General features: G+C 37.5%; 1 protein-coding gene across 2 annotated transcripts; it reads left to right on the forward strand.

The window, feature by feature from the left end:
- Positions 1 to 680: 680 nt before the first annotated feature.
- On the forward strand, positions 681 to 13,154 carry LOC104441272 (sugar transporter ERD6-like 5). Of its 2 annotated transcripts, XM_010054330.3 has the most exons (18): positions 681 to 1,007; positions 1,807 to 1,869; positions 3,999 to 4,088; positions 4,200 to 4,259; positions 4,438 to 4,503; positions 4,580 to 4,645; positions 4,730 to 4,805; positions 4,892 to 4,956; positions 10,843 to 10,935; positions 11,014 to 11,094; positions 11,178 to 11,262; positions 11,340 to 11,383; positions 11,460 to 11,522; positions 11,599 to 11,658; positions 11,747 to 11,800; positions 12,206 to 12,265; positions 12,369 to 12,483; positions 12,627 to 13,154. In XM_010054330.3, exons 1-18 carry the CDS (start codon positions 849 to 851, stop codon positions 12,749 to 12,751), a joined length of 1,425 nt encoding a protein of 474 aa, XP_010052632.1. In that variant the 5' UTR covers positions 681 to 848; the 3' UTR covers positions 12,752 to 13,154. The 2 variants fall into 2 exon arrangements, with proteins under 2 accessions (XP_010052632.1, XP_039157162.1); XM_039301228.1 differs by lacking the exon at positions 12,206 to 12,265.
- Positions 13,155 to 13,665: the final 511 nt, after the last annotated feature.

Consider the following 13,665-nt stretch of genomic DNA (forward strand, 5'->3'; position numbering starts at 1 on the left):
TCGACACTAAATCAAACTCCTAAAGCAATGCGGAAGACGAAGCCCAGGAAAAACACGTATCACCGATCCTAAAGCACACCACAGATTCGAGCGTACCTTGTTAGCCACAGATTAGACACCGACGCCGATAAGAGGAAGAGAGTATGGCCCTATTCGATCCGATGACGCCTTAAAGGGAAGAAAAACGCTTACTGTTTTTCTTTTCTTTTTGGAGAGAGAGAGAGCGCGCGGGAGAAGACGTACGTACATTTAGTTTCCAAAAAAAAATGTGTCTTCTCCCTCTCTCTCATTCCTTTTATACGTCCCTCCATCCACGGGCCCTATTCCTGTGGGCTAGGCTTTTTTTGGGCCCAACATGGGCGGACGGGCCTTAAGCCCATCACTAATAAAACCATTAAGGTCAAAAGCATAGATGGCGAGAGAGGGGACTTCGGAGGAGGAGATATGCAGAAGATGGAGGGTTGGAGAAGATGAAGAAAGGAAGAAAAGAAAGTAAAAAGAAATTTAGAAAAAACGATACAAAAGAAAAATTGCAATGGACGAAATCACCCTTGGTCTAGTCATTTTTTTTTTGGTCGGGATTGGTCTAGTCATTGGTCAGCAAAGATTTAGGGGTCAGCAAGTTCGGACCGTTACTTAAGATTGAGTGGTCATTTCGGATCTTTAATTTGAGACAAAATCTTCTAGAGCCTTTTATGAGAAAATGAGTGTATTTTTTCTTCTTTAATTTCACTCCTGCTCTGTCTCTCTCACAGCAACCCACTCTCTCCTTTAAATGCACTGGCAGCTGACTCTTGACGCCTTCATCATTAGCAAGTCTTGCTCTACAGGAGAAATAAAACAGGCAGATGGAGAGAGAGAGCCAAGAAGAAGATGGGTTGTCAACAAGCTCTCTGCTTCTCGGCAACTATGGCGAATCCATGACTTCAAGTGATCCCTCGGTCACGCCTCTCCTCGTTTTCAGCACGTTGGTTGCCCTTTGCGGGTCTTTTGTCTCCGGGTGCACTGTGAGAATTATTGCATCAACTCTTTCGTTAATTGCGTGCAAGTAGTTTGATCACTAAAGAACCCAGATCTGTTTTCTGTCAAGCTGTCTTGCTTCTCTTCTTCTTCTTCTTCTTCTTCTTCTTCTTCTTCTTCTTCTTCTTCTTCTTCTTCTTCTTCTTCTTTTCTTGTCTTTTTGGCAATCCCATCACAGGTTCTTCAAAGTCAAGCGAATTTAAAAAGAAAGGGGAATTGCTCGGCTAATGTCTGTCTTTAGCAACTTTCGTTCTGATTCAAAAGTAGTTGTTTTTGTTTTGGCATGCGTATGATTTTGCAACCAGCAAGATCTATGTCTGCAATTCTTGTTGAATATCTGGTTGATTTTTATTTATTTTTTTTGGTTGGGGGTGGGGGCGTGTGGAGAGCGAACGGGAATAATGTTGCAGAAGCACCTGTTGGGGATCGCATGGTTTAATAAACCCAAAGATATTATGCTGCCCTAGATGTTTCCAAAAATAAGAATGTCTTAATTCGGACAACATTAAAAGACTCAAGTTGCTTCTTTAGGATCAATTAAGTTTGTTTTGGAAACTCAGTTTGGTAAAGAGACATGGAATTATTAGATTTCACCATTTGGATTGCATTTTTGAGAACGGACGCTTATGCAAAACCAATTTTCATTTTACTTAATTTATTTTTTCCGCTCTTGCCTCTATAATGTAATATCCTAGGCAACTCCTTTGTTTAGGTCATAGTTTCTCTTAATGTTACTCTCCATCAAGTAGAAGTTAACATGACTAGTGGCATATTTCTCTAATGCAGTCTGGTTATTCATCACCTGCCGAGTCGGGCATAATGGAGGATTTAGGGCTTTCTACAGCAGCGGTGAGTCTTGTCAAGCGTACACGCTACATGTCCAGTCCTGTCAAGCGTACATGCTACATGTCCTTTAGTGAATTGCTAGAAAGTACAATGAATTGCTGCCAATTTCAGTCAATTTTTTGTTCATTGAGATTCTATGTTGAACCTCTATTAACATCGTCTCCAATCTCATTTAAACAATTAGAATATATTTTGAGTTTGAATTTGGACAAAACCCAACTCGAATTGGAGGATGTAGAGCGGTTGTAGTATATGAAGAATTTCAGCACTGTGGTATTTATTAGAAGTCATCAAAGTGGGTCATAATTTCTTGGGTTGACAAACTCTGAAGAAAAAAAAGGAAGATTCCCTCTTCAAGGCCGCTCGCGATCCATGTCCATCCTTTGAATGATGTTTTATTGTTGAGGGATTCTTTTTGTCTCATAGTAGTAGTACTTCACAACATGTGAAGTCTTGGAATGTCCTCAGAATATGTCTGCCACTTTATTCCAAACAGCAGTTTTGCTTTTCTCTTTTCTTTCTAGCCACAAGTTGGACTTGAAAAATAATTGTTTATTAGTCATGTCCTGGGGGAGCTCTCTTTTGCGCACAAAAAAGAGGAGATCGACTCTTTCTTCCGGCTTCCACTAGACAATTTGCCCAAATAAAATAAACGAAAGAAAGAAAGAAAGTTGGTGATCAGCTGTATTTGGTTCAGTATTTTCAAGAACCATTTAGCCTCCAAATCCATTGGAAAAACGCTAAACTGTAAATAAACTTTTACTTCAATGCTAGCAGGGACTAGTATTAGGCTTTCAATATTTAACCAAATACTGAAACTCATTTTTTTCTTTCAAAATTACCCTCATTAAATTTTCAAAATTCCAATTTCATCCTTCATTATTATTATTTTTTAATTTAAAAAGGACCAAACCCTTCAAAGGATCGGGGAAGGGCTATGACCGCCAACGAGTCAAATCTAGTGTCGACGGCCATTGAGCAACCTCAGGTGAGGGTCGTGTGACCCAACCGAGGACCGCCGGAGAGGGTCACGCGACCCAGGCGAGGGCCGCCTGAGGCCACAAGACCTAGGCAACAATCACTTATGTTGTGCGACCCTTGCTGAGGGTCGCCTAAGGTCATATGACCTTCGGTGGCCCTCGGCTGGGTTGCTCAACCCTTTCTAGAGGTCACCTGACATCGGACAACCTCGATCGACAGCCATTGGCGCTAGATTTAGCTTGCCGATAGTCATAGGCCTTCGCCGAACCAGTGAAGGGTTTGGTCATTTTTTTTTTAAATAAATAAATATCCAAAGCCATTGCAAGAGTTTTTTTTTTTTTTGACAAACACACATTCAACTCAAAGTCCATTTGCAAAGAGGTTTTAACCAAATACAATTTGCATTTCCCCAAACAGCTTTGACTTTCAGCATTTGCTTTACATCAAAAACTCATTTGCAATGCTAAACCAAACGCACCTTGAGTCACAAAGGTGAGCAAGAATGGGAGACTTCTCTTGTTTTTTTAATAGAGGAGCCATTGTGGTTGAAGTGTGCCATTGAGTACCGAAGGAGAGAGGATTGTTAATGTAAGTGCTCTTCACGTCGGTCTATTTTGTTCATTGGAGTAATTTGGCTAGTGTGAAGAATTTATGTAATTCTTTATGAGATTATAAAATTATCATTAGAATTATGAGAGCTAAATTCTGAGTGAATTATTAAGTGTAGGTGGGGTTTAAAAAATAATGTTTGAGTGCTCGAGAGTAGTTGTAATATTCGTTGTATCACTTGATTTATTGTGGAATTCTATATTGCTTTTCCTATAAATGAAAGTCACACTAATCAAATCACATAAATCTAGTATCCGACTTATTTCTTTATTCTGTGCATTTTATTCGATTGCTTCCTTTATTTACAACACAACTTTTTCCTAAAAAGCATGTTTGATGCCCGAAAACTCATTACTTAAAGGGCTAGCTAACAATAACTTCTTTTATCTGGAACACCATCGATGAAGGGAATTTGTGAGTCACGATTCAGGTTCTCTAACATTAATATTAACTTCTTTATCTGGGACACCATTGATGAAGGGAGTTTGCGAGTCACGATTCAGGTTCTCTAACATTAATATTCCCGATTTCTCATGTTACAGTACTCGCTTTTTGGTTCTATGATAACAATAGGAGGGATGATAGGATCTTTGGTTAATGGGCGGATGACAGATATGGTGGGTCGCAGACGGGTAAGGCATTCTCTAGCCTTTCCAGCTATTCTTGAATTTGAAGATCACATATGTTCAATGAAGAACCTGAAAAAATCTCATTGAGCTCTCAATTGTGGCGTTCTGACGCAGACGATGGGGATTTCGCAAATATTTTGCGCTGCAGGATGGCTTTCTATAGCATTGGCCAAGGTTCGTGCTGTCTGTTTCCCTCTTCAGAACTTTCTTTGTTAGATTGTCGATGGCTTGACCCACGAAAGTTTAGTTCCATTACCTCCTGTCACGTTTATTAGATAATGTGTAAGTGCACCGAAGAATATCTTGAAAAGGCTGTGAAGCAGATAACGGTGTATTTCGTCTTAGCTCGCAGAATGTTTGGTGGCTCGATACCGGAAGGCTATTAAATGGAGTTGGCTTTGGGATTCTAACTTATGTGGTAATGCAAAAACGTTCAGTTTTCTTATCCTAACTGGTTTCTTGAAGACGTCGTTCATGATTTTGTGGCCAAACAGGTACCGGTGTACATTGCCGAGATAACACCCAAACATATCCGGGGAGCATTCACAACATTAAATCACGTAAACATTTTCTGGGCCACTGTAAAATGTTAATGGTGTCAACTCGATGCATTGCTTGTCAACCATCGCTTGGTCTTGTTGCAGCTTTTGTTGTACTGTGGCATTTCGTTGATTTACTTCCTGGGAACTATTGTGTCCTGGCGTATCTTGGCTTTGATAGGTTACTGTCTCAGTTCTCTTGTGCTTTGCTTTGTTATATTTACCTTGGAAACGTTAAAAGCTCACCGTCCATGATTTCATTTTCAGGTGGAATCCCCTGCGTACTTCAAGTTTTCGGTTTATTCTTCATCCCGGAGTCTCCTAGATGGCTGGTGAGTTGTTAATGGATTGTATCAGGTGCTCATGAGGAGCCACGCAATGGCGTGATCATTTATCATTCTTAGTCAAAACCCTAGTTTAGATTGTAGCCCATCACTTTACTCTATGTAGCTTCATCCAATGGTGACGAATTAGGTCCAAATTTGTCATCCGATGGGACCGTTGGATGATTGAGTAACCATGATGATAAGGCTAACACAATAATCAAAAGGCAGTGAATCGGCTATTTTATGAAGATTAAAATTCTTTCTGTGGAAAAATCTTGCATATAGGCTTATGTAGAATGAGAAACAGTTATCCGAACACGAATGCTTCTATGAAATGGTAAATAAAAAAGGTTTGACGAGAAAGAAAATATTTCAATAAGATTTGTAGTGGTTCAACCTTTCACTTGACCTACGTCCACTTTTCCATATTTAGTACAACAAACAAGGTTGGGATTCACTAATAATCTCTAGAAATTAAAGCCCATAGATGGTGTTACTTCTGTACGAAATTCAATAGATAACACTACAGATAAAAACACCCCTAACACTATCGAGCATTTTATTTGCCTAGATTACAAGAAATACAACCTTCTCAAAGAATAACCATCGTTCGACACTCACTGGTATTTTTAAGCAGATTGATGTCTTCCAATTCTATACGGTTATTCACCATCTGTTAGTCCACCCAAGCTTTAACGAATCCCTCGTTTTACAGCTTGTTTACCTTTCATAGGTCCTGGCTTTCGAAACCCTTTACGTACAACATCTTGTTCACATTCTGTAGAAGCAGAGCAACACCAACCTTCAAAAGTTCCCGTTTTACACACCTTCTGCATATTGGACTATGCATTTACAAGATAGTTCTATACAATGCATTTATTAGTAACTTTTGAATTATCTTGTCATCTTAAAAAATTCAACAATCTCCCCTTTTCTTATGTTGATAAAACACTCTGAATTCACCATGTAGATGTGTTCACGTGGTAAAATATTTAGAATTATGAGTGTGTGTAAAATAAAAAATGAGTTTGCTATTATGCCTAAATAATGTCAAGGGTCTCCAGTCAAATGTTACAAGCATCCACCATATAAGTACCATTTTCACCTTTTCTTCCTGGATTGCTTGTAGTTCTACAAGAAAGAATCAATTCATTTCTTTTTTGACACCCAAATATATTCGGGGCCTTTCTTGTTAGAAGCAAAAGATGAAGTTGCACTGATTTGCAAATTATTTTCTTGCCTTTCTTAGGACAGTTTTTCTTAAACTGGCCTTGTTCATTACTTTCTGAGCAGGATAAATATTGGGCTCCTCTTGGTTCTACAAAGTGAATTCTAAAATGAGATCGATATCCATGGCAGATTTCTTTAGTGTTTTTTTTCTTCTTGGAAAGGATTTCGATTTTCATGAGGTTCATACCTAATCCAGATTTCTCATAATATGGCATTTGACTAGATAAAATCTATTCAAGAGTTTCTGAACTCAAGAAAACTTTTTTGCAAATTTCAGTAAGTTCCTTTGTAACAAAAGCATTGTCCTTCTTTGTTTTGCTTTTACTTAGCAACTTCCTTCTGCAGAACCTCGAGTCCTTCCTTATGTAAAGCTTAATGGTCCTTTAACAGAGATATTTCTTTCTTTAGCTCAGCACTCTTTGACACATTCCTATTTCATTAAACATATCTTTTAGCATTTCGTGCCTCTCATCACGGGAAATTTCAGAGAATCTACTATTGTCTTCCTCAAAATTGAGGTCTGCCATCATATAGAGATTCCCCCCCCTCCTTCTTTGTTGCGACTGGGTTCGCGCTCTGTGTGGCTCCAAGTTTGATCTTTAAGCTTTTTCTTCTTTTTCTTATATTTTCCGTTCTTTTCTTCCCACAGCAGACATTTATGCTTGATGTGTCCTGGTTTCTTGCAAAAAAAACATAATTTCTTTACCTATGAAGTCTGCTGTAATATAATGCGGAAACGGTAATGGATCTAATGAATAAATCAACACGAAATCACCAAAAAAAAACAATAATAATGAGAAATAATAAAAAACACCAAACATTTACATGGTTCGGTCTAAATGTCAATATCTTCACCACGAGGAGAACCAACAATAAATAATCTACTAATAATCGGAAAACAAGAGTTACAATCATTTACATGAGTGTTTTTCACACCAAGATTAAGCCCAAAGTAAATCCACAAGTATTATCTTACAATCTATCACAAAGCACTCACTTTGAAAACTCACAAAAAGAAAATCAGATGCTCCTGTTATTTGCTCTACTGTATCTAATAGTAGAGTAGGATACATATATTAGGGAACCTATGCAAACTAGGAGAGTTGCTCAACCTACATACATATTTTCATCAATCGCCATCTTGACTCGATGTTTGAGTCAAGTCATAGTGGTCATTATCCATCAACCTCTCCTAATACCCATATAGATGCTCAATCATCACAGATGTCTATCAAGCCCAAGTTGAGCTCGAATTTGTTAAAGAGGAATGAACTTGGTCCACATGTATGTAGGATTCACCATTTCAAGAAACTTCTTCATAGTCACATCCTCTCTTGAAATGCTATAGCTAACACAAAAATTTCAATTACTAAAAAACTCGATTCTTCAGTGATATCTCCGACTTCTACCAAACACCACAGCAATCGAATATCCCACACCAACATCACTAATCAAGTCATTAGACAATACTGCCTTTTCAGCCCCTTTTGTAGTCAGCGTGTCTCTCAACACGACCATCTTCCAAATACAACACCATAACAAAAGCAAATGTGTAACTACTCAAAAATTGACCATCTTTTAGCTTCCTGCATAACCTAGGTTCACAAATCTAATTACTACCATACTACTTGAACTACATCCTATAAAATATACCTCAACATCCGTTGTCCCCAATAAAATTAGGGGGATCCACTTCATAGCATCACAATGTACACTTAGATTAATCATATGCATTCTCCTAATTGCATGTAATAAATCAAGCCTAGTACTATCCATAACATCACTTAGATAACCAATAGTATTGGCATGTGAAGCATGGGACAAGTGCTTTACCTCCATCCAAGTACATAATGACAAACTAGATAATTTATAATATGCAACAAGCATGGTACCTACAATTTTTTTTTAAATGTATGTTGAAAGGCCTTGACGTTTTTTTGATGTAACTCCTCTAAGTCACTTGCAACATTCTAGCCATCTCTCTTTGTATGTCCATACCCAAAGTTGCCTCTATTGCACTCAAATTATCTATTTCAATATTTCTATATAGCTGTCACTCTATTGACTACCTTGAAGCTTCATCAAATGTAGTTATGCCTTTTGCTTTTTTGTTCAACTCCACCTTATAAGTCTTTTTCATCATTTGTGGCAATCTATTCTTACCATTTTATGCCTTCGCCAAACCTTGGGTTGTTAACAAGGCATGCATCTTAATACTCTACAACATAAAGGTGTTCCTCCCGTTGAACTTCTCAATCTCAAATTTTGTTCCAAACAAAATTTCAACAATAGAATTTCCATACAATGATTAGAAAAGCAAAAGCCCAAAATCAACTCTAGTAACCCTAACCTTAGCCCTAATACCAATTGTTGTAATATAATACGAAAGAGCTAACAAATCCTGTAATTAAATCAACACGAAATCACTAGAGAAATAAACGATGAACAATAAAGAATACCAAAATGACATGGTTCGATCTGAGTGTCAATACATTCTCCATGGGGAGAGCTAATAGAAATTAATTCATAAATAATGGGAGAATCAAAAAGTTACAATCACTTACACGCTTCAGTATTTCCCTTACTTAAATTAAGCCAAAGCAAACCCACAAGTATTATCTTACAATATCTCATGGAGAACTCATTTAGAAAACTCATAGAGAGAAAATTTTATTCTTCTCTTGTTTGCTCTATTGTTATATACATATGAATGATGTTTTCATCTCACTTCTTGTGAACATTCCGTAGTTGCCTTGTATAATGTTTATTTTTGTCTCTCTAACTTGATATGTGCTCTCATATTCCACTCCGTCCAATATCACCTTTGTTGTTGTACATGATGAAACTCTATTAAATTTAGAAGGAGAAAGAGCATAATACAACATGTTAATGACTTTAGCAATCATGGCAAGTTGTCTTGTCTACTCTTCGGGAAATGGCTATAGGAGGTGGGACTACAGTTGGCTTTGCAACATCAGTTGATGTTGCGGGAGCCATAAGCACTAGGATTCTTTGTGGTGGTGCTTATGGTCCTCCTCTCTTGATGAAATTCCATGTCCATGGATTGTACAAAGACTTATCCTGCATTTCCAATATATATAATAAATATTGTCTAACACTGGCAGCTTGGAAATTGATTGGCATTCACTAAATGATGTACCAATAATGTTAGCCATTAAGATCGTTATGCTCTAAAATATAACACTTCAAAAACTGAGCAACTATTGAAGAGGACATTCCAAGCAGATTTAAATTGGTTCGGCATTCCACTTAGCCTCCATCCACTCTCCTAAACTAACAACCACAATCAAAGACTAGAACCCACTATTTCAGAGATGTTACAGCCTGTAGATGATGTTGCTTCTACACCAAGCTAAATAAGTAGCTTGATATATATAAGCACCACTTCCACTATAAACCACTCTCTATTCCCAAATTACAAGAAATACAACTATCTTAGATAATAAGTATATAAGCACGAGAGTATGAATGACGGAGAGAAAATAGAAGTTCTTCATTTCTGCCCAAGTCCTAAGCCATCCTTTTTTACTTTGATTAGCCTTCCAATCTTCAAACTAACCTTTGAAATCCATCTCGAGGTCAAAGGAACCTTGGGACCAATTTATGTGTTTGAGACCTAAAAATGGTAAGTCTAGTCTCCTGTTCCTAGGCAAAGCAAAAAAATTTCACAAATAGAGGCTTTTGCTTCTACAGATTGTTTGACTCTCTAACTGCTTGGACAAAAAAGGAAAAACTATAATGATCTTCTCCAGTTTGCTTTTTCTGGATTCCAAACCTTAAAAGTAGTTGCTAGATAATTTGAATTCAAACCAATTTGGAAGAAGATTGAGTCTTTTTATCAAGGAATGTAGAAGCACTTAAACACATCTTATAATCTGTCTATAGCAGGAGCCGCTTCTGCAACCTCTCCCTCCAGCCTTTTCATACTTCACATCGAGTTGATTGTTTACCTTCTACACTTTGGTCATTCCAAACATATTAATAATGATTTCTAATTCTACACAACTGTTCACCTTATACACAGGTCCATCTAACTTTAGAAACCCTTTACATTCAATATTTTATTCAAATGTTGTAGAAGCAGTTTTGTTGAATCAAAGCATCGTTGGCCTTAGATCTTCCTGGTCCAGACACCAACTGTACATTGGTTTGTGCATTTATAAGTTGGTTCTATACAACTAGGAGACGCAGTAGTAACCTTTGATTATTTGGTCAATCTTTAAAATAATACAAGGGCTTCTCTCCACACATGACATAATGGAACTCTGATGATTAGATGATGGGGCAATTTAAATAGCACAAGTAGAATGATGCATGCCACGTGGAGAATCTTTTAGCCCACCCTAACATACCACAAAGAGCATGGAAATCACTTTAGATGTTTCTCATGCGCAAACACATTACTTTACCAAAGACTGAAGATGGGAAGAGTGGTGACGAACTGAGTATTATGCCAACAAATAAATTTTACTCATGACTGAAATTGAAGTCTAGCGGTGAATGGATCATTTTTGTAAGAGTTTACTAATTGTTTAAAAAACTAAAATTGCAAACATGAAGTGAATTTTGTAGCAATATTGCAGTTGGGGCTCAACATTATCCATTGCAAGGAAGATGATTAGCGTAGTTAATGACTGACAGGTAAAAGTCGGTCAAGAAAAGGAGTTCGAAGTCACATTGCAGAGACTCCGAGGCAAAAGCATCGACATTTCCCAAGAAGCAGCAGAAATTAGAGTAATATCTCCATTTAACATATCAGAATTTTCCCTTTTCCTATCACTTATTAATATTTCCATTCATATTGTCTTACAGGACTATACAGAAACCTTTGAACGGCAATCCCAATCTAGGATTCTCGATTTGTTTCAACAAAGATATGCTCACTCCCTGATAGTAAGCCTTCCCTAAAAAAAAATTCGAATGGCTTGCTATTTTTCGCTCTTAATTTTCTATTTCCTAATGTTTGCAAAGCTTAGATAGGAGTTGGATTGATGATGCTACAACAATTTGAAGGGGCGAATGCGTTTAATTATTATGCGAGCGCCATATTTAAATCAGCTGGTAAAGATCGCGCTGTTAATTTGTTACTTAATCATAAAGAATGAAGACTTGGTAATCTCAACTTATCATCCTGACAGACTTTTCAAGCAGCATTGGTACCAGAAGCATAGCTATTGTCCAGGTAATCGACTAACAAGAATCGTGCTAGAAGAAAATTTCGTTTGTCCCATTTTCAAGATTCCTCACCTGTTTTGCAGATCCCAGCAAGCGCTCTTAGTGTAATCTTGACAGATAAAGTTGGAAGAAGACCACTTCTATTGGTGACTAAATTAATACATATTGACGTAGCCTCTAAAGTTGCTCATAAGCATAACCAAATCTGACCTTCGTTTGCAGGTTTCATCAGCTGGAATGGGCTTCAGTTGCTTTCTTCTGGGATTCTCATTCTTCATGCAGGTATTCAAACACTAGCTAAGCCTACTCATTCTTCTTGATGTCATCAAGTGGCCATATCCTTTGTTTTAATACCTTGCTGTTAAACCAGGACCTGCAGTATTGGAAGAAAGTCACTCCCATTTTGGCCTATGTATGCATTTTGGTAAACATCTATAACAAATACTTTCTTTTTTCTTGTTTTTCAACTCTTATACGACTAGCTCCTATAATTGAGAGCATAACAAGTTGCGGCTCAGTTCTACTTCTCCAGGCAATAATACATTGCCAGAGCACACTTCAACAAAAGAGAAACAAGATTGTTTTGCGCTTGATTGTTTTTGTTCAGTTTTAGAAAAATCTATCGGAATGAATTTCGTTTTCAACTCATTTCTCAATTTGTCTGGGACAAGATGGGGAAAGAAAATGAAAAATGTTTGACCATGTTCTCTTTCAACATGGAAGCAACAATTAGCTGAATTCTTCATTCAATATTACTGCTTCTAAGTCGTCAGCCGTCTTTCCAGGACTAGTTGTGTTGAAGTTGCTGACAGATGATTATTGCAATTAGGTGTATTCCATAACTTACTCACTAGGCATGGCAGGGTTACCGTGGGTTATAATGTCTGAGGTAAATAGATACCTTCAGTCTAATATTGCACTCTATAATCTCTATTTCAAGACCACGTATAGGATTAGAAAACTATCTATTCTGATGGACGTGTTCCCAATAGGTATTCCCAATAAATGTTAAAGGGTCAGCTGGAAGCGTGGTGACCTTCTCCAGGTGGTCCTGTTCTTGGATTGTTACCTACACCTTCAACTTCATGCTCGAATGGAGTGCACCTGGTAAGTAATTCTCCTTTTGTTTCCTTCTTGTTTGGTAGTTTTCATCGGGCTATGCTTCTATGGAGCTTAAATACCTGAACCGCATGTGTTCTATGTCGGTTGTATGTACTAACAAATCTATGCATTGACTATGCTGCTTTCAGGAACCTTTCTGATTTTCGCATGCATTTGTGGTTTGACTATTGTATTCACTGCGAAGCTAGTGCCGGAGACCAAGGGGCGAGCATTGGAAGAATTACAAGCATCACTTGCCCATATCCTGCATTGATTTGTACCTTGTTGAAATCTGAATCGGTAGGATCAATGTGTTGGCAACCACAAAACGCATTGTGAGTCAAGCTGCCCGGAGCCTTCTTGTAGGACTTTTAACTTTTTTGCGTCTATTTGTGGCAAAAATTGCAATACCAGACAAGTGGCTATGATTTCATGGGGCCCAACAAGGTCACTTAAGGAGTACGACCACAAGAGAATGCGAAACAAGTATGGTCCGATTCCTCCAACAATAGTTGAGGAGATGTGATATTTAGGAATTTAAGTTATAATTCCTAGAGTCATAAGAGTAATAATAGTATTAAAGATTGATGCATTTATTTAAGAAAATACGTGATGGCTCTCTACACATTTAATACCGTTGTCTACTATGATGAGTTTAAATGAGATTGAATTGTTCATGTATTATGGCTAATTTGGATTGCGTAGCTCTAAGATAGGTTCTTTCAAATAAGCTGTCAATTTTGAATAAAATTATGATCATACGAACAAGGAATTGGGATTCTGAGGAATGGATTATGATCCTCTGGCAATATGTACGAAATAGGTCTCCTAATGAGGTATTTGAATCTTTAAGTAGGGAGTTCTAGTGAGATGAGAATGGATCTTAGAAAACTAAGTTTGAAATACTAGGCTTCAAACTTTGAAATTGGGAATTATAGCTCAAAGAGTAAGTTATAGGTGTTGACGCCTTAATTTTAGGCCTATTTTATTTTATTAATTAAGTTTTTAATTTATTTTGTCTTTTCGAGTAAGTAGATAATAAAAAAAAAAAAAGAAAACAACAAAAACAAATAAAAACATGAAAAGAAACAAAAAGAAAAGCATAAGCCAACAGCCACAAGGGCTGGGCCTTCAAAGCCTAGCCCCTCCCTCTTTTCTTTTCCTTCGTAGGCCCGCGAGGCCCAGCCG

Source organism: Eucalyptus grandis, chromosome 8 (assembly GCF_016545825.1).
Source record: "Eucalyptus grandis isolate ANBG69807.140 chromosome 8, ASM1654582v1, whole genome shotgun sequence".
NCBI classification, from domain to species: Eukaryota; Viridiplantae; Streptophyta; class Magnoliopsida; order Myrtales; family Myrtaceae; genus Eucalyptus; species Eucalyptus grandis.